We start from the raw sequence: 26,857 nt of genomic DNA, 5'->3' as shown, positions 1-26,857 counted from the left end.
CTCATTGCTCATTGGGAACTTGAAGATGTGTGCTTTTGCCTCATATGACTGTTAGATACTGTTTATCACGGTGGAATGAGACCTATCATCAACTCTAAAACTATGACTCATTACTTCAAAAAGACACAAGACAGGGTCAAAAACACAATGTAATACAATGGAAGGTTGTTAATGTTTTCACGCTTAGATATTAGATATACTGTATATTATACTACCTTAAAGGTAGATTCAGTGATATGATGTTACTATAAGTAGCAGGGTGATTGTAGCAAATTTGGGAGGTAATCTGACTGGGACACGAACCTGCATCTTTATACAAGACTGCTGGTGCCTTAGTAGTCCCATCTCATTTCTGACACCAATGTAGGGAATTCAGGGGTTAGCCCGACGTGCACCTGAACTCACGACCCTGTGCCTGTCAGTCCAGAAGGACACTACACTATATATCAGTACAAATTTGTGCCACAATGAAAATGTGAACATGAAATTGAAAGTTGCTCTATCCATTTCGCTTTTTAAAATGTCAATGAGTATGCAAACTTAGTCAGAAGGACATTAATGGTGTCTTATCTTCCTGGCTTTCCATTCTTCAAGGTTTGTTCCCACTATGGTGCTTACATGGCTGCATGGTTGTAACTGATGATGGTAGATGGAAAATAAACGGATTTTGACAATAGACAACTTTTAAAGGTCAACTTCCCCTTAGAACCAACTTCTCTGGTTTTAAACGGCCTATGTCGCATCGATATGAGTCAAAAACATTAAATCTAGTGTCAAAATTGATTACAAAGTGTAAATAGAATACTTTTGGTCATAAAATCAGTCTAGTCCAAAACAGATTTGACAGAAAAATATCAGCCAGCTGCAGCTATCACCATCTTGAGATGGCGAGTCTGTCAGAAGGGGAGAAGTCCTCAACTTCAAAACTAAGTTCTCTCCATAGCAAAGCTAGCTAGCTTACCTAACTGTACTCACTACTGCCCTTGTTTGTTGTGATTGAATGGCAAACACCCACCTCAAACCACACCCCCAAGAAAAACTATTGTTTTCCTTAAGCTAGCATTTCTTAATGAGCCATAATGAAAAACAAGGCCAAATCAGGAAGGGCAGTCACCCTTTAAGGTCTGAAAACATCTAACAAACTTTTCTTTTTGTAATTTAAATGAATCTATAAAGTTTGCATGTAGCCAAGTGTGAGTATTCTAGTTTGCATATCTGTGTCTGAGTTCACTGTTCAGAAGTATTTACGTGTTTGTGTATACAAGTCTTCACTGTGTGTGTGTGTGTGTGTGTGTGTGTGTGTGTGTGTGTGTGTGTGTGTGTGTGTGTGTGTGTGTGTGTGTGTGGTAGGGGTCTGGGTGCGTGTTTTTAGTAAGTCCTTGTGTAACCACTTGAGGCAGAGAAAAATGGGCAGAGGCATTAAAAACATAAAAGGGAAAAAGGGTAGTAATGAATTTACAGGAAAATGAACATTAATGGCACTAGCATTACTCATGTTCCATATAACAAATTATTTGAAATTTGACAAGCACACCAAATTATCTCCTCATGTCTGCCGGGAGCGCAGTGAAGTCCTCTCTGCCTGCCATGGCAAGACAATTTCAGCTCATTTCACTATTTATAACAATAGAACCACCCATTAAGACAAATTAATGTCATTATCAAGTCTCTATGAAAATGACAACTACCAGCGTTTCGAGCAGCTTTAGAGGCTATTGACGATAATGAAATCTGCTGTACAGGTACTGAAAAGAAACACTCCAAGTAATTATTTTCTAGTAGGTTGTTTGTCTGCCGTCCGTTCGTTTGCTTTCAGCTCAATTATGTGACTCTGTGAGCGTGTGGAGGCGCGTAGTGCTCTGCGGCTCACAGAGCGAGGGGCCTAATTGGGCAATTACCGTCCCGTTTCAGGGCTTTTAGCTCCAGCAGAGTGGAGGGAGACCAGGCCGCTCACAGCCAGTAGCACCCTACACACACAAAATCACACATTTACACTACTGACACAAACACATGCACCATCCACACACAACATACATTATGGGCACTACAGTACCCACATGCAAGAACACATGGTATACACATAAAGACACATTGTACACTACGGAAAAATAAATAAAACTTGCTACACACTACTTTTGTATGCAAAGACTATATAATAAGATTGTGTATTCAGAGGTCATACATCCCTATAGAAATTATATATACACAATAAAATGTGCATGTGCACACACACACACATTAGCTAGTACATAGAAATATGTGTGTGTATATGAATATGTATGTGTGTGTCATTGGTGTGTCAGTCTATGTCAATATATGAGTGTGTGAGATTATAAACGAGTGAAAACACAGGTGGCACCCCCTCTATATCTCTCGCTCCCTCCCTCTCCTCCTCTAATTTTCGCATTATCCCTGTAGCGTTCTCCCCCTCACTCTAACATTCAGTCTGTCTCTCTCTGGATCATGTAGCTTGTGTTAATTAAACCCTCTTTCAGATCATTCCCTTGCTCAAGTGGCGTCAGTGCGGCACCCATTAGGCAGAAAGCTCTGTTATCTGCATTTCCAAATGTAGCTCAACATTTATTAAAGTGAAATTCATCCAGTAATTGCCCGCCTCGGCATGCCCCGTTCCTGACTCCCACCTCCCGGGCCACCTGCCCAAAGACACCACCAACTATTTCCCAGCATGCCACAGGGTAATTAGACCTTTCAGACCCCGTCCACTGAGAGCCTGGTAATTGCGTTAACAAAAAAAATTAACAGCGCATCATGAGGATCATTATGTAAAAATACCTGCTAATGAAGCATTAGCCTTGATTTTATTTGAATTAAAAACAGCTAGAAAGACAGAGAAGTGAGAGTGCGCAGAGACAATGTCAGGAGAATAACATTTTCTTAAAAAAGGGGGATTTAAACGGTCCAGGAGTTTTGCTGAGACAAATGTCATCCCCTTAAACTAGTGGTACCGATATAATAACAGCGAGGTACATAATTATTGGCAGGCACCTTTGATAAAGATGAGCAAAAAATACTATAAAATAAAGAGTACAAATACTGAGCTATATTGCATGCAAAAACATGAAATTATATATTTTTATACTAATACAATTGCTCAGAAAAATTGATTTTGTTTAAAAAGTAATAGAAAAAAATCTAAAAAAGATAGGGGTCAAAATTATTAACATCCCTATTTTCAATACTCCAGCACCATCCCCTTGTGAGGATAATGACACTGAGCCTTTTTCTAAAATGTTTTATGAGATTGGAGAACATGTTGGGATCTTAGACCATTCCTCCATACAGAATCTTTCCAGATGATTGATAACCTGTTGACCTTAATAAGGGCTCCAGGACCAGTGGAAGCAAAATAGCCCCATAACATCAAAGATCCACCACCATATTTTACTGTAGGTATGAGGTACTTTTCTGCATATGCATTTTCTTTCAACGCCAAACCCACCACTGGTGTGCATGGCCAAAGAGCTTTATTTTCATGTCATCTAACCATAGCACCAGTTCCAATCCAAGTGCCAATGTCGTTTATCAAACTCCAGGCGGTGCTATGGTCAGATTTATTTGAGCATACAATTTAGCTCAGTATTTGTATTATTTATTTTATACAGTCTTTTTTGCTCATCTTTATTAAGGGTGCCAATAATTATGGACCTGACTGTATTATAAAGGTGATAAACTGTTAATGCAAATCCAGATATCTTGATATATTTTGCCGTGGTGCTATTTTAAAATGACTATTTCAGTAACTTTAAATGCAAAAACACAATTAATAATTTTATTATTTAAAAAATGTGATTCTAAAATTGGTTCATTTTATGGTTCTTAAAATCACATCTGGACAATTGTTTTGCCAGTTCTCTACAAAATATTGAGGTGCTCAATTCATTTCCTATTTCAAGAGAGGGGTATATGATGATTTGTAACATTTTTCATGACCATTTGCCTCAACAAAAATTGTTTAAAGCTTATATATATTTGGTTAAGAAGTGACTGTCAGTTTAATTTGTAATAGATTGCTCAAGTAGATCACAATGCACAATCATCTGAATTTGTTGAGAAATGGTGTATATCTTCATACACATTAAATCAAGTAGTATATGAGGAAATTTTCTATGACAGGTTGTCAGAGTTTACTGTGTTGTATTAATTCATAGGACAGGTTAATGAATTAAAACATTTGTACCAAGTGTGAACATCATGAAAAGAATGCAAATAATTTCTGAACATAGGATATATCATAGTTGGAATTGAAGTTTATTGTGTAACTAAACTACCTGTATAAATACAAAGTAGATCCAGAATTTAGACAACATTTAGAACACACTTAAAGTATCCTATTACTGTAATTATTATATTTGAAGTAGCCTACAAGTGGGTTGTCTAATGAGGGTTATTGATAAGTGCAATGCAACAATGCATAATAACAATAATTGTTACAATGTACTTACAGGAGTAGCCTAATAACAACACTGTAAACTGTAACTGTTATTTGGAGTTTCCTTTCAGTGTTATGTACCTGCAGATACCATAGCTTATAGCAGAGCGGCACAGTTTGACAAGAGTGACTATGTGGCATAATATCAAACATTTTTAAAATCATGATATAATTTAGAATTATAATTTCACAGTAATAAGAATAGGCTACTATATGTTTTATAATGAAATGTATACTTTAACAAAAAATTAAGTCGTTGTTTCCTGTTTCAAGTGGCTTCAAACTTTCTCAACGTCAGATCACCAAACAATGAAATTATTGATAGATGCAAGAGAGAATTGTCTAATTCTAAGACTAATTGACGAATCAGTTGAATGGTGGATTAATATGGCGACAGAAAATGAATAAATCGATATTTTTTATTCACGTTTTCAATCAAGGACATAACAATTATTACCATTGTCTGTAAGCTATAGGCCTAAAAATGGTTTGGCAATGTATTAATTAATTGAGACATTAATTGCAAGAGAGAGAGAGAGAGAGGGGGAGGGAGGCGTTATGCTACGTTTCCGTTGATCATCAGCTCATTCGGGTGCTAGTCAGCACCACATAGCCCGCATCTGTGTATTTGCCGAAACGTAGTTGTTGTCATTGGGAAAACCAGCCCAACACATAGAAGTCCCACCAATGGAATGAAGACGAAAAGAAATATGTAAAATAAACATTGTGCTGAATTGTTACAGTCTCTTTTGAGAGGATACAGAAACGTTTTCGTGTGGTAACTGACCTTTTTGTTGGGGTGTCGCTTCAACGCGGGGTGCCAGCAAGAGGAAGCAGAATTTCTGCGCTAATTAAGAAATGAGGAAGCTCGATTTCTCCACCATGAATGCTCTTTCGAGAAATGCATTTTTCTTTCCAGTCAGTCGACCATATACAATCATCCACCTGCTACTTGCAAACGAGGCACCTTTTTTGTTCAGATTCCCATTTAAAGAATGTTATTTAAATAGGCTTCCATTTAACATTGGCAGTTAGTAGGCCTACCATCATGTTGCTCTACATTTTAACCATTGCCCGGCTTGTTGAATGGTTGAGTTTAATCATTATGTAGTTTAGCTGTCCGGACACCACAGCACTGCAAACAGCCTATACAATTGGCTTCCTATTATGTTCCTCATCATAAAACGCTTATAGGCTACTAATACGTTCCACACTGTAACCAGACATAGGCTGCATTAACACAGGCAATTCTTGGTCTTTTGACCAATCAGATTAAAGCAACATTCTTAGCCTTAAGATGCTTTTGGGAAACCGGGCCCTGATCTTTTGCCAGTCATTGGTCAAAAGATCAGAATTGGGATGCCTGTGTAAACGCAGCCTTTGAAGCCTATAAAAATCCATGGTTTGGTTTGTAGAAACTGAAAGGATATAACATTTGAGATTAATTGAGGCCTCAAATTGTCATTGTAAAACAGATAATTAAAAGCTGAGAATCCTCACTACATCCTGTTAAAGTTGAGTTTTTCTCCAGATACAGATACATGCCTTCAAGACTAAAACCCCTCACTATACAAAAAGTGCAATGCAGCTTATTTTCAACACCCCTTGCCCTAGCCAGGGGTATTCAACTCTTACCCTAAGAGGTCCAGAGCCTGCTGGTTTTATGTTCTACCTGACAATTAATAGCACCCCATGTCTAAATCAGTCCTTGATTAGAGGGGAACAATGAAAAAAATAGTGGAACTGGCTTCGAGGTCCAGAGTTGACACATACACACACACACACACACACACACACACACATCCCACTGGGCACACAAGGAAATTACAATGAACCAACGTGGAATAGACTTTGAATTGACATCAGTGCCCAGTGGGATAGGCCTAACACACCATACAGCATTGAGTGACAGAGACAGTTTGCTCTGTCAGAGGTCTCTTTTTTAACTCTCTTTAAACCCCAAAGCTCTGCCTCTATTCTCCTCCCTCACGACCCACCAGCGAGGACTCGCTTTCTTATCCTCAAACCAGGCAATAACATAGTAACCGCCTCCCCTGCAACCTCTGACCTATACTTTTTTGCATTTACTGTAGCTAAGACATCGAGAAAGCCTGAGTGAAGGGGGTGCACCTGTGGCTGGGCAGGTGACAGTGTGCCTTTGAGAGACTAGTCTCCAATACGTTGCTCCACTCCCTGACATTGAGGTTAAAGCCATTGAAGAAAGTGAAGATTAGACTCTCTCTGTACCAGGCAGCGTTAAACAAATTAATCTATTGCTGCTCATCTGACTGTAAAATCTCTCGATTTACTATTTCTATAGACCAAGGCCTGGGCAGGGGATAACCCCACACCGCAGAGCCCACTGAACATCTCTAAAACGTTGTTGACAATTAGTCAATCACTGCAGACTTGTCAGAAATTATAATTCAGATCATTAGGCCTACCTAGTGGGATTTTAATGAAGATAATATAATTGAGCATATAGGCCTACAATGTTTGCCAACATCCAAAGTAACAACAAAAAACATTCCCGCCTCCTCCTTTCAAAGGGATCTCCTCTGAGAGCTATAGAAAATCACTTTTGTCTATCAATCAGCTTTTTCCCCTCACTAAGCTCTCTCAAATTACACTAAACACATAAAGGGACTCTTTAAATAAAGGCCCCACTGCCTTTGAACATATACCAAGTTCCTATAACATTTTTTAAAATCAAGAACACATGGAGAAAATGCAGGATATAGCCTAATATAGATTGAACATAGAGTACTGATAACATGAACAAATACATCGAATTAGCTTAATATATAAGCTAAAATGCAGTGCCCATGAAAGAAAGTTCAAAACAATGACCGGCAGAGTAGAGTATTGACGGGTCAAACTGTGTCAACCCGAGTTACGTTCAGATGAGCGCGCAGAAGCTGACCCGTACGCGCAATACGCTTGCACTGGTCTGTTTAAAATACCCCGCTTTTATTTCAGGTCCTTTATATCATTATTTCCGATTGTCTGCCAAATTTATTGAAATTATTTTAAATGTATGCCATGTCTATGAGATTTGTTCTTTCGTTTGAAAGACCAATTGCCTCATGACCTATTCAAAATCTAGCTTAGATTTGGAATCACAAGGTTTGCTTAGAACATAATTTGATAACATTTAGTCTAGCCCATGATCAGGCTATTATAATCAGCAGCAGCCTAGTTTAGTATTAGTAGCCAACACATTATTAATTATAGCCTAAGTTATGTAATAAGAAAGTGACTAGTTCGAACAACATCTAAAACTACAAATCAGATAATTATTCTGCGACTGTGTCATCATGCTGCGCCAAGAACTGTTAAGGAGACAGGACCCCATTTTCATGTTGTATGGAAATAAACGCCTCCCGTTGTAAGGCAATACGTATGTATTGAATTCACGTACAATATAAAGCTAAGTTTACATTTGTTCCTGTGTTCGACCTGCAAGCTGGCCGTCGCGTGCCTGAGCTGTATGTATTCCTAGCCCTGTACGGCACGTTCTGTACAAGCTGCTACTTCTCCCTGTCAAATATTGTTAGCTTAGCTAACGTTATAGCTAGCCAGGCTTCCATGTTTATCAACAGTGTGTTTTTGATGGTCTTTCACTTGCATTTTCTGACTTGTAAACGTAATTGCTAGACAAAAGTTACATTATTTTGGCAATAATAATGCCTAACTTCATGTTTGTATACTTCTCTCTTGCTCTCTGTGTGTTCTGCCCAGAATGTCTACTGCTTGTCTGAGGTGGGCTCTGAGCCATGCAGCTAGAAGTGTCTGTGGTGGCACTCTCAGCTCCTGGAGAACAGCCTCTGGGGCTGGGCTCCTATCATATAATGGGAGATGTGTGAGTGCATCATTGTCTTGGGGATGGTCTCCACTGTCCACCACAGTGGATGAAACTGAAGAGGGGCAGGTGCCTAAGAAGAAGAAGCAGGATCCCCGAGCCCGTGCCACCATTGGCAGTATTGGCCGGAAGATCCACCAGCGCCACCTGCAGGTGATCAGTGAGACTGGAGAGAACATGGGCACCATGCATCGAGCTGATGTCCTCAGACTGATGGATGAGAATGGGCTTAAACTGGTCCCTCTCAACGAAAACAAAGATCCACCCGTCTACCGTCTAATGACTGGCAAACAGATCCACGAGGAGCAGCTTAAATTGCGTGAGAAACAGAAAGCCAAGACAGGTGTGTAATATTTATCACATACACAACTACTGCCTTACATCACACAAATGCACATCTCTGCATTGCATACAGTGGTTATATCTGAATTCTGTAAAAGGCCTCCTCTCCTGTCTGATCTCTGAAAGCCAAACCATACCGTCATTCTTTCTAGGGAGTTTTTCCTAGCCACCGTGCTTCTACACCTGCATTACTAGCTGTTTGGGGTTTTAGGCTGGGTTTCTGTACAGCACTTCGAGATATTAGCTGATGTACGAAGGGCTATATAAAATAAAATTGATTGATTGATTGATTCTCTCCACAGGCCCTGTGCAGGTAAAGGAGCTTACCTTTTCCTCTGACATTGGTAACCATGATCTTCTAACCAAGCTGAGGCAGGTCCAGAGCTGGCTGGACAAGAAGCACCATGTCAGAATCACTCTGAGAACAGGGCGTGTGGAACATACACAGCCACTGGTGAGAAATATCTATATAGGATTGCTTTATTTTTACATGTCTGATGCACATCACCTAAAAACACGTCCCATATACAGGTTCTATTCACCCTTCTGTAGTTTCAAAGATGCTTTAGAGATGCTTTTATTAGGTATGTATAATGACTACTACCATCTTCATGTATTTCATCTCCCTAACAATCTCATGGAACTAGACAGAACATATACTGTATATCCATTAGAATTTCAACCAGTAAACCTCCCATTTTGAACCTAAATGTGTCAACCTGAACACACCAGATACCTCTTCGCTATTCTGTAGTTGAAACCAGCAAAATAGTAAGACAGTTGGTTTTGAATTAAGAACTCTATTTTTTAAATGCAAAAATATACATTAAATTCGGTATATGTACACATATACTTTCCTTTGGCAGAGCAAAGAGATTCATTAGCAACAAACATAAACCAGGCTCAAACATGTATTACTTATACAGTGCCCTCCATAAGTATTGGGACAGAGACATATTTTTTGTTGTTTTGGCTCTGTACTCCAGCACTTTTGATTTGAAATGATACAATGACTATGAGGTTAAAGTGCTGTCAGCTTCAATTTGAGGGTATTTTCATCCATATTGGAAATTACAGCACTTTTTGTACATAGTCCCCCCATTTTAGGGGACCAAAAGTATTGGGACAAATTCACTTATGTGTATTAAAGTATGCAAAAGATTAGTATTTGGTCCCATATTCCTAGCACGCAATGACTACATCAAGCTTGTGACTCTACAAACGTGTTGGATGCCTTACGGCTAGTCCTGAATGAAAAGGGAATAATGATGAGTGAGAAAGTTGCAGATGCACAAATATCATACCCCCAAGACATGCTAACCTCTCACCTTTACTATAACTGGGGAGGTTAGCATTTTTGTGGGGGTATGATATTTGTGGGTCTGTAACTTTCTCACTCATCATTATTCACGATTCATTCAGGACTGTCCATAATCATGGTAGCATCCACATTAATGTAGAAATGTTTAGAAACATTATATTCTGACTCCAAAATGCTAAAATATATGATTTACCATTCATTTATATTGGGCACAAAATAATCTGAAACACAACTGAAACAAACCGCAAATGCATCCAACAAGTTTGTAGAGTCACAAGCTTGATGTAATCATTGCGTGCTAGTAATATGGGACCATATACTAAACCTTTGATTACTTTAATACACATATAAGTGAATTTGTCCCAATACTTTTGGTCCCCTAAAATGGGGGGACTATGTACAAAAAGTGCTGTAATTTATAAACGGTTCACCCAATATGGATGAAAATACCCTCAAGTTAAAGCTGACAATCTGCACTTTAACCTCATAGTCATTGTATAATCCAAAGTGCTTGAGTACAGAGCCAAAACAATAAAAAATGTGTCACTGTCCCAATAATTACGAAGGGCACTGTAAATATTTATCTTCTTATTGTGTATGGAAAAAGGAGTGTGCCCTTTTGTCTGTACAAGGACTCCATGTTAACTTTCCTGAGATGTGAAAGTATGGACAGATCAAATGTTAATGTTGTGCTTTTATGGTTCTGACAACAGGACACAACCCTGGAGCAGATGGTGCAACAGATAGAGGTGCTGGTGGGATTTGATTCCAAACCCAAAGTAATCCGAGACGGTAGAGCTGCCATGTGCATCCTGCGTCCACCCTCGGTGAAGGAACTCAAAGAAAGGAACAAAGGTGCAGCAGTGCCGGCCATTGATACCAACTCACAGCCCACCACATCACCTACTGCTCCCCCCACAGACCTCACACCAGACTCACAGCACTGAACTTAATAAATAGAATCAAACTTAACAGTTGTGTGTGTAAACTTATGAGCACAAAAACGAATGGAAAACAAAGGCCATGCCATATCCAGTTTTTTTTTTTATGAGGAGGGTGGTTGTCTGGAGTAAATTTACTCCAATTGGCACTGTAAAAGTAATACTGCAATATGGCAAAATCAGGTTAGGTGGTCATTGTTTGATTTCTTAACCAGAGTTGCAAAAGACTGTCCTGCAGAAGGGATACCAGTTCAATAGGCTCTGATCCAACATTGTTTGTTTGCTCTGACTGACCACTTACAATGGATTCTGATTGCAAAGCTACATGGGGCTTTGGACGACGGCTCTTCTTGAGCTTGTAACCACTCAGTCTGGAAACGAGGGATCGCTTGGGTCGAGGTTTCTTCTGTAGATATGAAAAATGGGTGGTCAGCTAATACAGGGCTGGAACACTCACAGATACATATAAACAAACAGCAATATATGCTTTAAACATTAACATAGGATGTGAGGAACAGCACAAAATGTAAGGTTTAAGAACTGGCTATTCAAAGTGTATGGTCAAATAAATGAACATATTCTAGCATACATGGAATGCCTATGTACAGTTGAAGTCGGAAGTTTACATACAGTGTGGAAAAAAAGTATTTAGTCAGCCACCAATTGTGCAAGTTCTCCCACTTAAAAAGATGAGAGAGGCCTGTAATTTTCATCATAGGTACACGTCAACTATGACAGACAAATTGAGAGAAAAAAATCCAGAAAATCACATTGTAGGATTTTTTATGAATTTATTTGCAAATTATGGTGGAAAATAAGTATTTGGTCACCTACAAACAAGCAAGATTTATGGCTCTCACAGACTTGTAACTTCTTCTTTAAGAGGCTCCTCTGTCCTCCACTCGTTACCTGTATTAATGGCACCTGTTTGAACTTGTTATCAGTATAAAAGACACCTGTCCACAACCTCAAACAGTCACACTCCAAACTCCACTATGGCGAAGACCAAAGAGCTGTCAAAGGACACCAGAAACAAAATTGTAGACCTGCACCAGGCTGGGAAGACTGAATCTGCAATAGGTAAGCAGCTTGGTTTGAAGAAATCAACTGTGGGAGCAATTATTAGGAAATGGAAGACATACAAGACCACTGATAATCTCCCTCGATCTGGGGCTCCATGCAAGATCTCACCCCGTGGGGTCAAAATGATCACAAGAACGGTGAGCAAAAATCCCAGAACCACACAGGGGGACCTAGTGAATGACCTGCAGAGAGCTGGGACCAAAGTAACAAAGCCTACCATCAGTAACACACTACGCCGCCAGGGACTCAAATCCTGCAGTGCCAGACGTGTCCCCCTGCTTAAGCCAGTACATGTCCAGGCCCGTCTGAAGTTTGCTAGAGTGCATTTGGATGATCCAGAAGAGGATTGGGAGAATGTCATATGGTCAGATGAAACCAAAATATAACTTTTTGGTAAAAACTCAACTCGTCGTGTTTGGAGGACAAAGAATGCTGAGTTGCATCCAAAGAACACCATACCTACTGTGAAGCACGGGGGTGGAAACATCATGCTTTGGGGCTGTTTTTCTGCAAAGGGACCAGGACGACTGATCCGTGTAAAGGAAAGAATGAATGGGGCCATGTATCGTGAGATTTTGAGTGAAAACCTCCTTCCATCAGCAAGGGCATTGAAGATTAAACGTGGCTGGGTCTTTCAGCATGACAATGATCCCAAACACACCGCCCGGGCAACGAAGGAGTGGCTTCGTAAGAAGCATTTCAAGGTCCTGGAGTGGCCTAGCCAGTCTCCAGATCTCAACCCCATAGAAAATCTTTGGAGGGAGTTGAAAGTCCGTGTTGCCCAGCGACAGCCCCAAAACATCACTGCTCTAGAGGAGATCTGCATGGAGGAATGGGCCAAAATACCAGCAACATTGTGTGAAAACCTTGTGAAGACTTCATTGCCAACAAATGGTATATAACAAAGTATTGAGAAACTTTTGTTATTGACCAAATACTTATTTTCCACCATAATTTGGAAATAAATTCATTAACAATCCTACAATGTGATTTTCTGGAATTTTTTTTTCTTCTCATTTTGTCTGTCATAGTTGACGTGTACCAATTATGAAAATTACAGGCCTCTCTCATCTTTTTAAGTGGGAGAACTTGCACAATTGGTGGCTGACTAAATACTTTTTTCCCCCACTGTACACCTTAGCCAAATACATTTAAACTCAGTTTTTCACAATTCCTGACATTTAATCCTAGTAAAAATTCCCTGTCTTAGGTCAGTTAGGATCACCACTTTATTTTAAGAATGAGAAATGTCAGAATAATAGTAGAGAGAATGATTTATTTCAGCTTTTATTTCTTTCATCACATTCCCAGTGGGTCAGAAGTTTACATACACTCAATTAGTATTTGGTAGCATTGCCTTTAAATTGTTTAACTTGTATCAAACATTTCGGGTTGCCTTTCACAAGCTTCCCACAATAAATTGGGTGAATTTTGGCCCTTTCATCCTGACAGAGCTGGTGTAACTGAGTCAGGTTTATAGGCCTCCTTGCTCGCACACGCTTTTTCAGTTCTGCCACAAATGTTCTATAGGATTGAGGTCAGGGCTTTGTGATGGCCACTCCAATACCTTGACTTTGTTGTCCTTAAGCCATTTTGCCACAACTTTGGAAGTATGCTTGGGGTCATTGTCCATTTGGAAGACCCATTTGCGACTAAGCTTTAACTTCCTGACTGATGTCTTGAGATGTTGCTTCAATATATCCACATAATTTTCCTTCCTCATGATGCCATCTATTTCGTGAAGTGCACCAGTCCCTTTTGCAGCAAAGCACCCCCACAGCATGATGCTGCCACCCCCGTGCTTCACGGTTGGGATGGTGTTCTTCGGCTTGCAAGCCCCCCTTTTTCCTCCAAACATAACGATGGTCATTGTGGCCAAACAGTTCTATTTTTGTTTCATCAGACCAGAGGACATTTCTCCAAAAAGTACCATCTTTGTACCCATGTGCAGTTGCAAACTGTAGTCTGGCTTTTTTATGGCGGTTTTGGAGCAGTGGATTCTTCCTTGCTGAGCGGCCTTTCAGGTTAAGTCGATATAGGACTAGTTTTACTGTGGATATAGATAATTTTGTTGTTCTGGGATTGATTTGCACTTTTCGCACCAAAGTATGTTAATCTCTAGGAGACAGAAAGTGTCTCCTTCCTGAGCGGTATGACGGCTGCGTGGTCCCATGGTGTTTATACTTGCGTACTATTGTTTGTACAGATGAGCGTGGTACCTTCAGGCGTTTGGAAATTGCTCCCAAGGATTAACAGACTTGTGGAGGTCTACAACTTTCTTTCTGAGGTCTTGGCTGATTTCTTTTGATTTTCCCATGATGTCAAGCAAAGAGGCACTGAGTTTGAAGGTAGGCCTTGAAATACATCCACAGGTACACCTCCAATTGACTCAAATGATGTCAATTAGCCTATCAGAAGCTTCTAAAGCCATGACATCATTTTCTGGAATTTTCCAAGCGGTTTCAAGGCACAGTCAACTTAGTGTATGTAAACTTCTGACTCACTGGAATTGTGATACAGTGAATTATAAGTGAAATAATCTGTCTGTAAACAATTGTTGGAAAAATTACTTGTGTCATGCACAAAGTAGATGTCCTAACCGACTTGCCAAAACTATAGTTTGTTAACAAGACATTTGTGGAGTGGTTGAAAAATGAGTCTCCAACCTAAGTGTATGTAAACTTCTGACTTCAACTGTATATTCTTACCTGTTTCTTCCGTTCTGGATCATGGTGACACTGTGGCATTGTAAGCTTTGCTGTGAACTACAACGTTTTCTATTAAAGGGAACATAGGTCCATATATCCATGTTATCACTACTGTAATTAAAATGTGTGGGAACCACTCTCTCATTCAAATGCACCTCCAGAGATACAGGAGCTGATTTTGATGAAATAGAGAGGGGAATCTGGTAGCAACACAACAGGACTATGGTCAGGTATCCATACCTTCATGGCAAAGGTCTTTCCACAGCCTTCAAGGGGGCAGGTGTAAGGGCACTGCTCTTCATGGAAAGAGCTGATGTGGCTCTGCAGGTTGAAAGGCGCACCCCTGTTTCCATTGATCATCCTTGAAATGTTTCTACAACTTGGAGTCCACCTGTGGTAAATTCAATTGATTGGACATGTTCGGGAAGGCACACACCTGTCTATAAAAGGTCCCACAGTTGACAGTGCATGTCAAAACAAAAACCAAGCCATGAGGTCAAAGGAATTGTCCGTAGAGCTCAGAGACAGGATTGTGTCGAGGCACAGATCTGGGGAAGGGTACCAAAGAATGTCTGCAGCATTGAAGGTCCCCAAGAACACAGTGGCCTCCATCTTTCTTAAATGGAAGAAGTTTGGAACCACCAAGACTCTTCCTAGAGCTAGCTGCCCAGCCAAACTGAGCAGTCGGGGGAGAAGGGCCTTGGTCAGGGAGGCGACCAAGAACCCGATGGTCACTCTGACAGAGCTCTAGAGTTCCTCTGTGGAGATGGGAGGACCTTCCAGAAGGACAACCATCTCTGCAGCACACCACCATTCAGGCCTTTATGGTAGAGTGGCCAGATGGAAGCCACTCCTCAGTAAAAGGCCCATGACAGCCCGCTTGGAGTTTGCCAAAAGGCACCTAATGACTCTCAGACCATGAGAAACAAGATTCTCTGGTTTGATGAAACCAAGATTGAACTCTTTGGCCTGAATGCCAAGCATCACGTCTTGAGGAAACCTGGCACCATCCCTACGGTGAAGCATGGTGGTGGCAGCATCATGCTGTGGGGATATTTTTCAGCAGCAGGGACTGGGAGACTAGTCAGGATCAAGGCAAAGATGAACAGCGAGATCCTTGATTAAAAACCTACTCCAGAGCGCTCAGGACCTCAGACTGGGGCGAAGGTTGACCTTCCAACAGGACAATGACCCTAAGTACACAGCCAAGACAACGCAGGAGTGGCTTCGGGACAAGTATCTGAATGTCCTTGAGTGGCCCAGCCAGAGTCCGGACTTAAACCCAATCGAACATGTCTCGAGAGACCTGAAAATAGCTGTGCAGCAACACTCCCCATCCAACCTGACAGAGCTTGAGTGGATCTGCAGAGAAGAATGGGAGAAACTCCCCAAATACAGGTGTTTCAAGCTTGTAGCGTCATACCCAAGAAGACTCGAGGCTGTAATCGCTGCCAAAGGTGTTTCAACAAAGTACTGAGTAAAGAGTCTGAATACTTATGTAAATGTGATATTTCCGTTCTTCACCTGTGTGAGGTAAAACAACATTTTAGCAGTTCATCTCCTACAGGGCTCAGTGTCACTACCAGACAAGCCAGCTGCAGGATCAGGAGATAAACCTTACCTCTGTGCACTTTCTCATGAATCCGTAGTTTATTGGGGAAGTGAATTGTTTCTCGCAGCACTCAAAGGTACATTTATAAAGCCAGTGAGCGAGAAAGACAAAAAGGCAGATATTAGTATCAAAATCTTGCACTGATCCCTATGAAGGGTTCTTCTCTAGACCACAAAGCTAGGAGTACCAGGCATGTTCTGTACTGGGTTATAATATGCATCGATATTCAGTTCACAGGGCTCAAATCTGTCATCCAGGACATCCCTTTTCAACCAACAACATGGGATAATACCATTAGTAAACCAATCTCCTTAATTTACTAACTGAAAAGAAGGTAGTTTGGTGTGTTGCTGACACTCATGTGACTTGAGCTGAACGCCTTTCCACATCCCTCAAAGCAAATGACACATCCGTAAGCAAATTACTGCTTTTCATAATACCTGTGCTGTGTTCAACCAGAAAACTGACAAAGGCCTACTGAAAATATAGTAATAAGATAAACTCATACGGTTTCTCCTCATGGTTGAGTTTACGATTAAGATGTTTCTTCAAATTGTAATTTGTGGTGAAGGCCTCTGTGCATCCATCTACTGTACATCTGTCAACAAACAGAACCACACAATTGTAGCCAGAACTCCTCGTACTCAATTTGTCTGAAATGTCTGCACTCGCGGGCTAAAAAACACAAATACTCAGCTGTAGGGTCTCTCACCACTGTGGCTCAGCTGGTGCCAAGCTAGGTGGTACTTGGTGCAGAATGACTTGTCATAGCCGTCATGTTCACACACAAATGGTTTCTGCAAACAGAATACAGCAGAAATTGAAGCACAAATGGTAGAGGAAAGAATTGTTGGTGTGGTGGCATTAAATGCACAATGCCAATGTGGGATATTTCCCCCATTCAATAGTCATTCCAATTAATACCAATTGCATTGATTCTTGAAGAACAATAACATAGCTAGCTAGCTATGACTTTTACCTACAACAAGCTTAGTAGGATGAGAAAAAAATGTCTTCCTCTGGTATTTATGTTCTGTGTATACACAAAAATGCACGCCTCCAACTCAATCATCAAGTTTGCAGACAACACAACAGTAGTAGGCTTGATTACCACCAATGACGAGACTACTACAGGGAGGAGGTGAGGGCTCTGGGAGTGTGGTGCCAGGAAAATAACCTCTCACTCAACATCAACAAAACAAAGGAGATGATCGTGGACTTCAGGAAACAGCAGAGGGTGCACCCCCCTATCCACATCGACGGGACCGCAGTGGAGAAGGTGGAAAGCTTCAAGTTCCTTGGCGTACACATCACCGACAAACTGAAATGGTCCACCCACGCAGACAGTGTGGCGAAGAAGGCGCAACAGAGCCTCTTCAACCTCAGGAGGCTGAAGAAATTTGTCTTGGCACCTAAAACCCTCACAAACTTTTACAGATGCACAATTGAGAGCCTCCTGTCGGGTTGTATCACTGCCTGGTACGGCAACTGCACCGCCCACAACCGCAGGGCTCTCCAGAGGGTGGTGCGGTCTGCCGAACGCATTACTGGGGGCAAACTACCCGCCCTCCAAGACACATACAACACCTGATGTCACAGGTAGGCCAAAAATATCATAAAGGACATCAACCACCCGAGCCACTGCCTGTTCACCCCGCTATCATCAAGAAGGCGAGTTCAGTGCAGGTGCATCAAAGCTGGGACCGAGAGAATGAAAAAAAGGTTATATCTCAAAGCCATCAGACTGTTAAATACTCATCACTAGCACATAAGAGGCTGCTGCTGCCTATTGAAATCACTGGCCACTTTAAGAAATGGAACACTAGTCACTTTAATAATGTTTACATATCTTGCACTACTCATCTCATATGTACAGTGAGGGGAAGAAAGTATTTGATCCCCTGCTGATTTTGTACGTTTGCCCACTGACAAAGAAATGATCAGTCTATAATTTTAATGGTAGGTTTATTTGAACAGTGAGAGACAGAATAACAACCAAAAAATCCAGAAAAACGCATGTCAAAAATGTTATCAATTGATTTGCATTTTAATGAGGGAAATAAGTATTTGACCCCCTCTCAATCAGAAAGATTTCTGGCTCCCAGGTGTCTTTTATACAGGTAACGAGCTGAGATTAGGAGCACACTCTTAAAGGGAGTGCTTCTAATCTCAGCTTGTTACTACCTGTATAAAAGACGCCTGTCCACAGAAGCAATCAATCAATCAGATTCCAAACTCTCCACCATGGCCAAGACCAAAGAGCTCTCCAAGGATGTCAGGGACAAGATTGTAGACCTATACAAGGCTGGAATGGGCTACAAAACCATCGCCAAGCAGCTTGGTGAGAAGGTGACAACAGTTGGTGCGATTATTCGCAAATGGAAGAAACACAAAATAACTGTCAATCTCCCTCGGCCTGGGGCTCCATGCAAGATCTCACCTCGTGGAGTTGCAATGATCATGAGAACGGTGAGGAATCAGCCCAGAACTACACGGGAGGATCTTGTCAATGATTTCAATGCAGCTGGGACCATAGTCATCAAGAAAACAATTGGTAACACACTACGGCGTGAAAGACTGTAATCCTGCAGCGCCCGCAAGGTCCCCCTGCTCAAGAAAGCACATATACAGGGCCGTCTGAAGTTTGCCAATGAACATCTGAATGATTCAGAGGAGAACTGGGTGAAAGTGTTGTGGTCAGATGAGACCAAAATCGAGCTCTTTGGCATCAACTCAACTCGCCGTGTTTGGAGGAGGAGGAATGCTGCCTATGATCCCAAGAACACCATCCCCACCGTCAAACATGGAGGTGGAAACATTATTCTTTGGGGGTGTTTTTGTGCTAAGGGGACAGGACAACTTCACCGCATCAAAGGGACGATGGACGGGGCCATGTACCGTCAAATCTTGGGTGAGAACCTCCTTCCCTCAGCCAGGGCATTGAAAATGGGTCGTGGATGGGTATTCCAGCAAAACAATGACCCAAAACACACGGCCAAGGCAACAAAGGAGTGGCTCAAGAAGAAGCACATTAAGGTCCTGGAGTGGCTTAGCCAGTCTCCAGACCTTAATCCCATAGAAAATCTGTGGAGGGAGCTGAAGTTTCGAGATGCCAAATGTCAACCTCGAAACCTTAATGACTTGGAGAAGATCTGCAAAGAGGAGTGGGACAAAATCCCTCCTGAGATGTGTGCAAACCTGGTGGCCAACTACAAGAAACGGGTTGTACTAAGTCATGTTTTGCAGAGGGGTCAAATACTTATTTCCCTCATTAAAATGCAAATCAATTTATAACATTTTTGACATGCGTTTTTCTGGATTTTTTTGTTGTTATTCTGTCTCTCACTGTTCAAATAAACCTACCATTAAAATTATAGACTGATCATTTCTTTGTCAGTGGGCAAACGTACAAAATCTGCAGGGGATCAAATACTTTTTTCCCTCACTGTAAGATAATTGGTTTCCAAACCACTACAATGTAAACTTTAAATGATTTGGCCATGTTTCAAATGTTTGCAGACGGATGGAGTATGATGAAGATCGGAGTGAAGAAGGTCAGTGTTGTAATTGTGGTGGGGATCATGACACAGAGTCCCTGGAGTGCCCTGTAAGGGCCCTGCTGGGGGAAAAAACAGCATACACTGACAGTACAAAACATTAAGAACACCTTCCCAATACTGAGTTTCACCCCCCTTCCCATTCACCCGCTGAATGGCACACATACACAATCCATGTCCTTTAGGTCCTCCCGAGTGGCACAGCAGTCTAAGGCACTGCATTGCAGTGCTTGAGGCGTCACTACAGACCCAGGTTCGATCCCAGGCTTTGTCACAACCGGCCGTGACTGGGAGTCCCATAGGGCAGCGCACAATTGGCCCAGCGTCGTCCGGGTGCCGGGGGGCTTTACTTGGCTCATCGCGCTCTAGAGACTCCTTGTGGTGGGCCGGGCGCCTGCAGGCTGACTTCGGTCGTTAGTTGAACAGTGTTTCCTCCGACACATTGGTGCAGCTGGCTTCCGGGTTAAGCGGGTGGGTGTTAAGGAGCGCGGTTTGGCGGGTCATGTTTCGGAGGACGCATGACTCGACCTTCGCCTCTCCTGAGCCCGTTGGGGAGTTGTAGCGATGAGACAAGTTCGTAATTGAAATTGAGAGAAAAAGGGGGTAACAAATAAATAAAAATAATAATCCTTCTTTAACCTGCCCCCTCTCCTTCATCTACACTGATTGAAGTGGATTTAACTAGTGACATCAATAAGGGATAATAGCTTTCACATGGTCAGTCTATTTCATGGAAAGAGCAGGTGTTCATAATGTTTTGTATACTCAGTGTAGACCAGCATACATTTTAAGCTGGTTCATGCTGGTCAGTGCTGGTCGGATGCTGGTTAAGCTGATCTGACCAGCATGGTCTAGCTGGTTATGCTGGCAGACCAGCATTGTCTTGCTGGTCAAGCTGGTCTGACCAGCATGGTCTTGCAGGTTATGTTAGCAGACCAGCTGTTGTGTTTTTGCTGGTGACTAGCCTTCGCTGTAAGTTACAAGCTACTCATTTGCAGTAAAAATACAGGTGTTATTGTTGTCAAATGACTTGTTTACCTTAAATTTCACTGCACTTTGAAATGTAGGTGGAGGCAATGTGCTGGCAGGGGCTCAATAGCATATTTGGGGGTATGGTCTAAAATAGGGATGTGACATGGACAATATTTCTTCATGTTTAAACGTCAATTTTTTAAATCGGTTTTCAGTTAAAACTTCACAATGCAGCTGCGCTGCTGCCAGCAACGGTTTGGGTTTCACGGTGCGTTCCTTTCAGATGGTTAGCATTGCACCTGCACTACCATTACTGTACCTCAATGTCACCTCGCAATGTTTGCATTTCCTTCTCATTTAACTTCTCAAAGTATTGCCATACAGGACTTCGCTGCTGTCACTGGCCTTTCTCTGCCATTTTTCCAACTGTTAACGAGGATGACGTAGTGGTGGAGAGTCTACAACAAAATAATTGATCCCTCGACTCCTTGCACATCGATTCCCATTTCTGAGTGTCAAGACTCATAAGATTCAGTCTTTTTGGAACGGAGGAGACTGATTAGTAGCCGTACTTCCGAGAACACAAACACTTGCATCTTTCATAGCGAGCTAGCGAGGGACAGAGAGAGAGGGGATGGGCACATTATAGGCAGGTCGGAACCGTGCACTAGGCCTATCTATAAATTGTAACACTACGTCGAAATTGACACTATGTTTCTGTGTTTTGTCTAAATTTAAAGTCTACTGACCCAGTAAAAACAGCCTGTGTAGCCTACGCCAGTGCACTCGTTTTGCCAGACGGAGTGCCCTGTTTTTGACCCCGGCATTCTCGGCGCCTGTGGCTACATGAAGTGACTTGCTAAAAAAGCAGAACGCATTCTTGAGACAAACATATATTGTTGCTCAAAAATGTCATATTGTTGCTGATCATTCATAATGCAGTCTAGACCAATGATGTAAACACATTTTATGCTTTTGTGTGATTCATTTATTAGTAGCCTACTCACACAGACATCTCCCTTCTTCTCTGTATATGTAGGGTTTTCAGTGGTTACATTCGCCAACGTTTGGCTCCGTGTGAACTACAATTCCAACGCTGTGTTTTACGTTAAAAACGTTAATAATCCTCGCTTTTGAAATGGCTTTCGAAACATATGCTGATATGCCCCTCATCTTTCATGTCAGCAAGAAAGAATCTTTCAAATAAAAAAGATACACTTACTGTAGCAGTTTTGTACAAATCCATACAGTGTGTGTGCATCCAGTTGACGAACTACACTTCCTCCCCAGTTACCCTTACACACAGGTGTTCGGCACCAGTGGTGTAAAAAGTACTCAATACTCATACTTGAGTAAAAGTAAAGATACCTTAATAGAAAATGACTCAAGTAAAAGTGAAAGTCACCCAGTAAAATACTACTTGAGTGTAGTCCCCTGTAGCTCAGTTGGTAGGGCATGGCGCTTGCAATGCCAGGGTTGTGGGTTCGTTTCCCACGGGGGGCCAGTATGAAAATGTATGCACTCACTAACTGTAAGTCGCTCTGGATAAGAGCGTCTGCTAAATGACCAAAAAAAAAAAAAAAATGTCTAAAAGTATTTGGTTTTAAATATACTTAAGTATCAAAAGTAAATGTAGTTGCTAAAATATACCTAAGTATCAAAAGTAAAAGTACGAATAATTTCAAATTCCTTACATTAAGCAAACCAGACGGCACCATTTTCTTGTTTTTTGGGTAAAATGTACTGATAGCCAGGGGCACGCTCCAACACAGACATAATTTACAAATGAAGCATGTGTTTAGTGAGTCCGCCAGATCAGAGGCAGTAGGGATGACCAGGGATGTTCTCTTGATAAGTGTGCGAATTTGACCATTTTCTGTCCTGCTAAGCATTCAAAATGTAACGAGTACTTTTGGGTGTCAGGGAAAATGTATGGAGTAAAAAGTACTTACTTTTCTTTAGGAATGTAGTGAAGTAAAAGTTGTCAAAAATATAAATAGTAAAGTACAGATACCCATAAAAACTACTTAAGTAGTACTTTCAAGTATTTTTACTTAAGTACTTTACACCACTGTTCAGCACACACTAGATAGCTATACTGAACAAAAATATAAAGGCAACATGTAAAGTTTCATGAGCTGAAATAAAAGATCCCACAAAAAGCTTATTTTTCTCAAATGTTTTGCACAAATTTGTTTACATCCCTGTATAGTGAGCATTTCTCTTTTGCCAAGATAATCCATCCACCTGACAGGTGTGGCATATCAAGAAGCTGAATAAACAGCATGATCATTACACAGGTGCACCTTGTGCTGGGGAAAACAAAAGGCCACTTTAAAATGTGCAGTTCTGTCACAAAACACAATGCCACAGATGTCTCAGGTTTTGAGGGAGAGTGCAATTGGCATGCTGACTGCAGGAATGTCCACCAGAGCTGTTGCCAGAGAATGTAATGTTCATTTCTCTACCATAAGCCGCCTCCGTCATTTTAGAGAATTTGGCAGTACGTCCAACCGGCCTCACAACCGCAGACTACGTGTAACCACGCCAGCCCAGGACCTCCACCTCCGGCTTCTTCACCTGCGGGATCGTCTGAGACCAGCCACCCGGACAGCTGATGAAAGTGAGGAGTATTTCTTTCTGTAATAAAGCCCTTTTGTGGCTGGGCCTGGCTCCCCAGTGTGTGGGCCTATGCCCTCCCAGACCCACCCATGGCTGTGCCCCTGCCCAGTTATGTGAAATCCATAGATTAGGGCCTACTGGATTTATTTCAATTGACTGATTTCCTTATATGAACTGTAACTCAGTAAAATCGTTGAATATGTTGCGTTTGTATTTTTGTTCAGTATAATTAGCACAGGTAGCTGCCTATGTCTTCCGTCTGTCTTCCGTAAACAAGCGCTGTAACATGGCGATATGGCCGTATGGGAACCCTATAAAGGTGTGTAGTAATTTAACCTTTTGGTTTTTTTTAAATTAGTTCTGGCTGATATGAAAGATATGTTCCTTATGCTTCCAAAACAGTACCGCAAGCGATGCGTGTTAACTTTCAGACCGAGCATCGGGGCTCTTGACAAAAGTCTCCCGGTAAAGAAGATACTATCGTCAATAGGCTCTAAAGTAGTTAGCATCTATGGATGGGATAACAGACATCATGGACATCATTGCCTGTCATTGAAAACAAATCATCTTTGTAGCTCTTTCCTATATTTCCTATAATAGGTTAATATTTTTGTCACACACAAACACAAAAATCAAGGTGATATGTGCCGCTGTTTGCTGATATAAGGCTATGGAATCAGGCCTACTCAAGACTGCCATCAAGTGGCTAAATTGGGCAAGTTATAATGGCAAGGACACAATCTCAAGGCAAAACCAGAACTGCAGGCCTATGTATTTTTCAATCTCTATCAAACTTGTTCATTCTATTGAAAGTGTGTGGGTATATCGGATTGATGATCTCCATATTATAACTCAGTTGTGTAACAGAATAACACCCGTGAATTTTGATAAATCATGTTCATAAAAAAATTCATACAAAATACAGAATGATTTAGTAGTTTTGCAAAGCAGCCACTAGTCAGTCTCCCATATGCAAATTAGCATTACTGTATCAACAGGCAAGAAGTCATACCATGGTTCTTGCTTTGCCAAATTCCATGGCTATGAAAGCTCATTTACCTCTGTGAAATGAGTAACAGAACGCTTTTTGAGTCATCTTTTTTTTCATTATGCCTGGATCCCATTACACCAATATACCAATATACAGTACAAACCATTATGAACACCTACTCTTTCCATGACATAGAATGACCAGGTGAATCCAGGTGAAAACTATGATCCCTTATTGATGTCACTTGTTAAATCCACTGCAATCAGTGTAGATAAAGGGGAGGAGACAGGTTAAAGAAGGATTTTTAAGCTTTGAGACAATTGATACATGGATTGTGTATGTATGCCATTCAGAGGGTGAATGGGCAAGACAAAATATTTAAGTGCCTTTGAAAGGGGTATAGTACTAGGTGGCAGGTGCACTGGTTTGTGTAAAGAACTGCAACGATGCTGGGTCTTTCACGCTCAACAGTTTTTCCCGTGTGTATCAAGAATGGTCCACCACCCAAAGGACTTCCAGCCAACTTGACACAACTGTGGGAAGCATTGGAATCAACATGGGCCAGCATCCCTGTGGAACGCTTTCGACACCTTGTAGAGTCCATGCCCCGACGAATGGAGGCTGTTCTGAGGGAAAAAAGGGGGAGTGGGGGACAACTCAGTATTAGGAAGGTGTTCTTAATGTTTTGTACACTCAGTGTATACTATGTTAATATAGCTATTTGTCTTCTCCAACCCCCACACGTACGCACACGATGAGATTCCTTGAAGCACACGGTCACAGGCTTTTAGACACTCATTAGCCCATATTAATACAATAAGTGTCAGCTCCCATTACACAGTGTTGTGTTGGATTTTGGGATTGGGGCACCCCCTAACTCTATACACTGCTTCTCACAGACTGAATATACAGATTGTTTTCTCTCACTGTTGCCTTTGTCTCATGTACACACACTGACATTTTCATTCACACACATACACACACACTCTTCTCTCTCTCTCTTTTGCTCTCTCTCTCCATCCTTAACTCCACAAACAAGAATCACAGACTGCATACGTTCACAAACTGCATTTGAACATAACCCCCCAAGGTCCCATCATGGCATAGAAATGCAGATGATCTTCATCAGGACAGGCAGCTCTGTCCCCATTGCGTTGTCTCGTATATAGACAGCACACGTTGAGTTGTTACAAAATCTTAATTAAGGCTCTTAATCCTCTGTGCCATCGCCTGGCCAATGCTGTGCCATCACGTGAAATACTGCAAAACACAGCATGAGGGGGTGGGTGTCGAACAGGGCTGTCCTCTTCTGAATTGGCATTCAGTTGGGTAGGGGTGGAGGGTGTCTTTTGTCCAGTCTAGTCTTCAAAAACACAAATAGAATGTCACAGGCTAGGTCCAGTAACAATGTGTTACTGTTACAGAACTGTCATATTCTAGATTAATCCAAAACATTTACTGTTGGCCTAGTTTAGTGCCAGGACAACATTTTATAATGAAGGGATGAAAATGTGGAACGGTGTTCTGCAACACTCACGACCTGTGCCACATTCCGTAAAATATCTGATGGTACAACCCTGAATATCTCCTTACTTGTGTCAGGCTTCTTGACAGCTTGCCACACACATATGTGTGTATGTTGTAGGCGAGACAAGGGTCTTGACTGAAAATGCCCACCCAGCGACATCCTCTGTCAATTGCTCAACCTTTTTTAGTTATCAAAGTTAGTCACTGTCCATGAAGCATTATCTTTGGCTGGTACAGACAAGCATACACCTTTGGTTTTAAATGCATTCATATAGAGATGGGTTGTGATATACTTTTGTAGGACTGCATAAGTGGGCTTTACAAATTGGGCAGACATCTTAGAGATATCAGCATACATTTGATTTCAGGTGTGATATGGGCCTAGGGGACTACCTTGTGGTACTCCACAATCAACTGCTACTGCTATGGGTTCTGAGTATTGACCACTGACACAACTGACTTCTGTCCACCAGTGAGGTAACTTTCAAACCAGGATATGGGGCTAAATACTGAAACCGTAGCTTTCAACACCAAAGGCGATTTTCTTTAAACGGAAAGGTGTTTGATGCTTTGAGTATTTGCTTTTGTCCTTGGGGAGGCATTTATTAATCAGATAAGCTTTTTATTCAGTGGAGTGGTAAAGGCCATGTGGTTTGGGAGACCTCGTGCCCCACCTCTCTTTAAGGAACAGATGCTGTGATGGAAATCTTGTGACAGACAAGTCGAAAATGAGCGTGACACGTGTTAAACAGGCGCATCAACATAATGCTGAGGTTTGACAAGATGATGGGCAGAAGCAATCATTATTACTTTCACTTAAGCCTGTGATTAATATTCAGTACTGCCCTTTTTGAAAGACATCTATAAAT

At 41.5% G+C, this 26,857-nt stretch overlaps 1 protein-coding gene and 1 pseudogene across 4 annotated transcripts; one reads left to right on the top strand and one right to left on the bottom strand.

Moving 5' to 3' along the window:
- The first annotated feature begins 7,790 nt into the window (after nucleotides 1-7,790).
- On the top strand, nucleotides 7,791-10,947 carry LOC311142689 (translation initiation factor IF-3, mitochondrial-like). 3 transcript variants are annotated; one of them, XM_084178341.1, is made up of 4 exons: nucleotides 7,791-7,938; nucleotides 8,192-8,655; nucleotides 8,957-9,108; nucleotides 10,689-10,947. In XM_084178341.1, the coding sequence occupies exons 2-4, from the start codon at nucleotides 8,193-8,195 to the stop codon at nucleotides 10,920-10,922; spliced, it is 849 nt and encodes a 282-aa protein (XP_084034467.1). In that variant the 5' UTR covers nucleotides 7,791-7,938; nucleotide 8,192; the 3' UTR covers nucleotides 10,923-10,947. The 3 variants fall into 3 exon arrangements, with proteins under 3 accessions (XP_084034467.1, XP_084034469.1, XP_084034468.1); XM_084178343.1 differs by having other exon boundaries at nucleotides 7,793-7,850; XM_084178342.1 differs by having other exon boundaries at nucleotides 7,808-7,956.
- A 100-nt stretch (nucleotides 10,948-11,047) lies between these two features.
- LOC311143155 lies at nucleotides 11,048-21,444 on the bottom strand (annotated as a pseudogene). Its single transcript has 6 exons — nucleotides 21,421-21,444; nucleotides 17,017-17,116; nucleotides 16,911-16,917; nucleotides 14,948-15,068; nucleotides 14,708-14,757; nucleotides 11,048-11,322 (listed from the first exon to the last, which is right to left on the bottom strand). The product of its transcript is annotated as an uncharacterized misc_RNA (transcript).
- Nucleotides 21,445-26,857: the final 5,413 nt, after the last annotated feature.

This window comes from Coregonus lavaretus (assembly GCF_964263955.1).
Source record: "Coregonus lavaretus genome assembly, chromosome: 15".
In the NCBI taxonomy this organism is placed as follows: Eukaryota; Metazoa; Chordata; class Actinopteri; order Salmoniformes; family Salmonidae; genus Coregonus; species Coregonus lavaretus.
This window is presented reverse-complemented; position numbering and strand designations above follow the sequence as displayed.

Coding starts and splice junctions, on each gene's coding strand:
- LOC311142689 (XM_084178341.1), top strand. CDS start 8,193: ATGTCTACTGCTTGTCTGAGGTGGGCTCTGAGCCATGCAGCTAGAAGT. Junction 8,656..8,956: donor GAAACAGAAAGCCAAGACAG/GTGTGTAATATT, acceptor TTCTCTCCACAG/GCCCTGTGCAGGTAAAGGAG. Junction 9,109..10,688: donor TGGAACATACACAGCCACTG/GTGAGAAATATC, acceptor TTCTGACAACAG/GACACAACCCTGGAGCAGAT.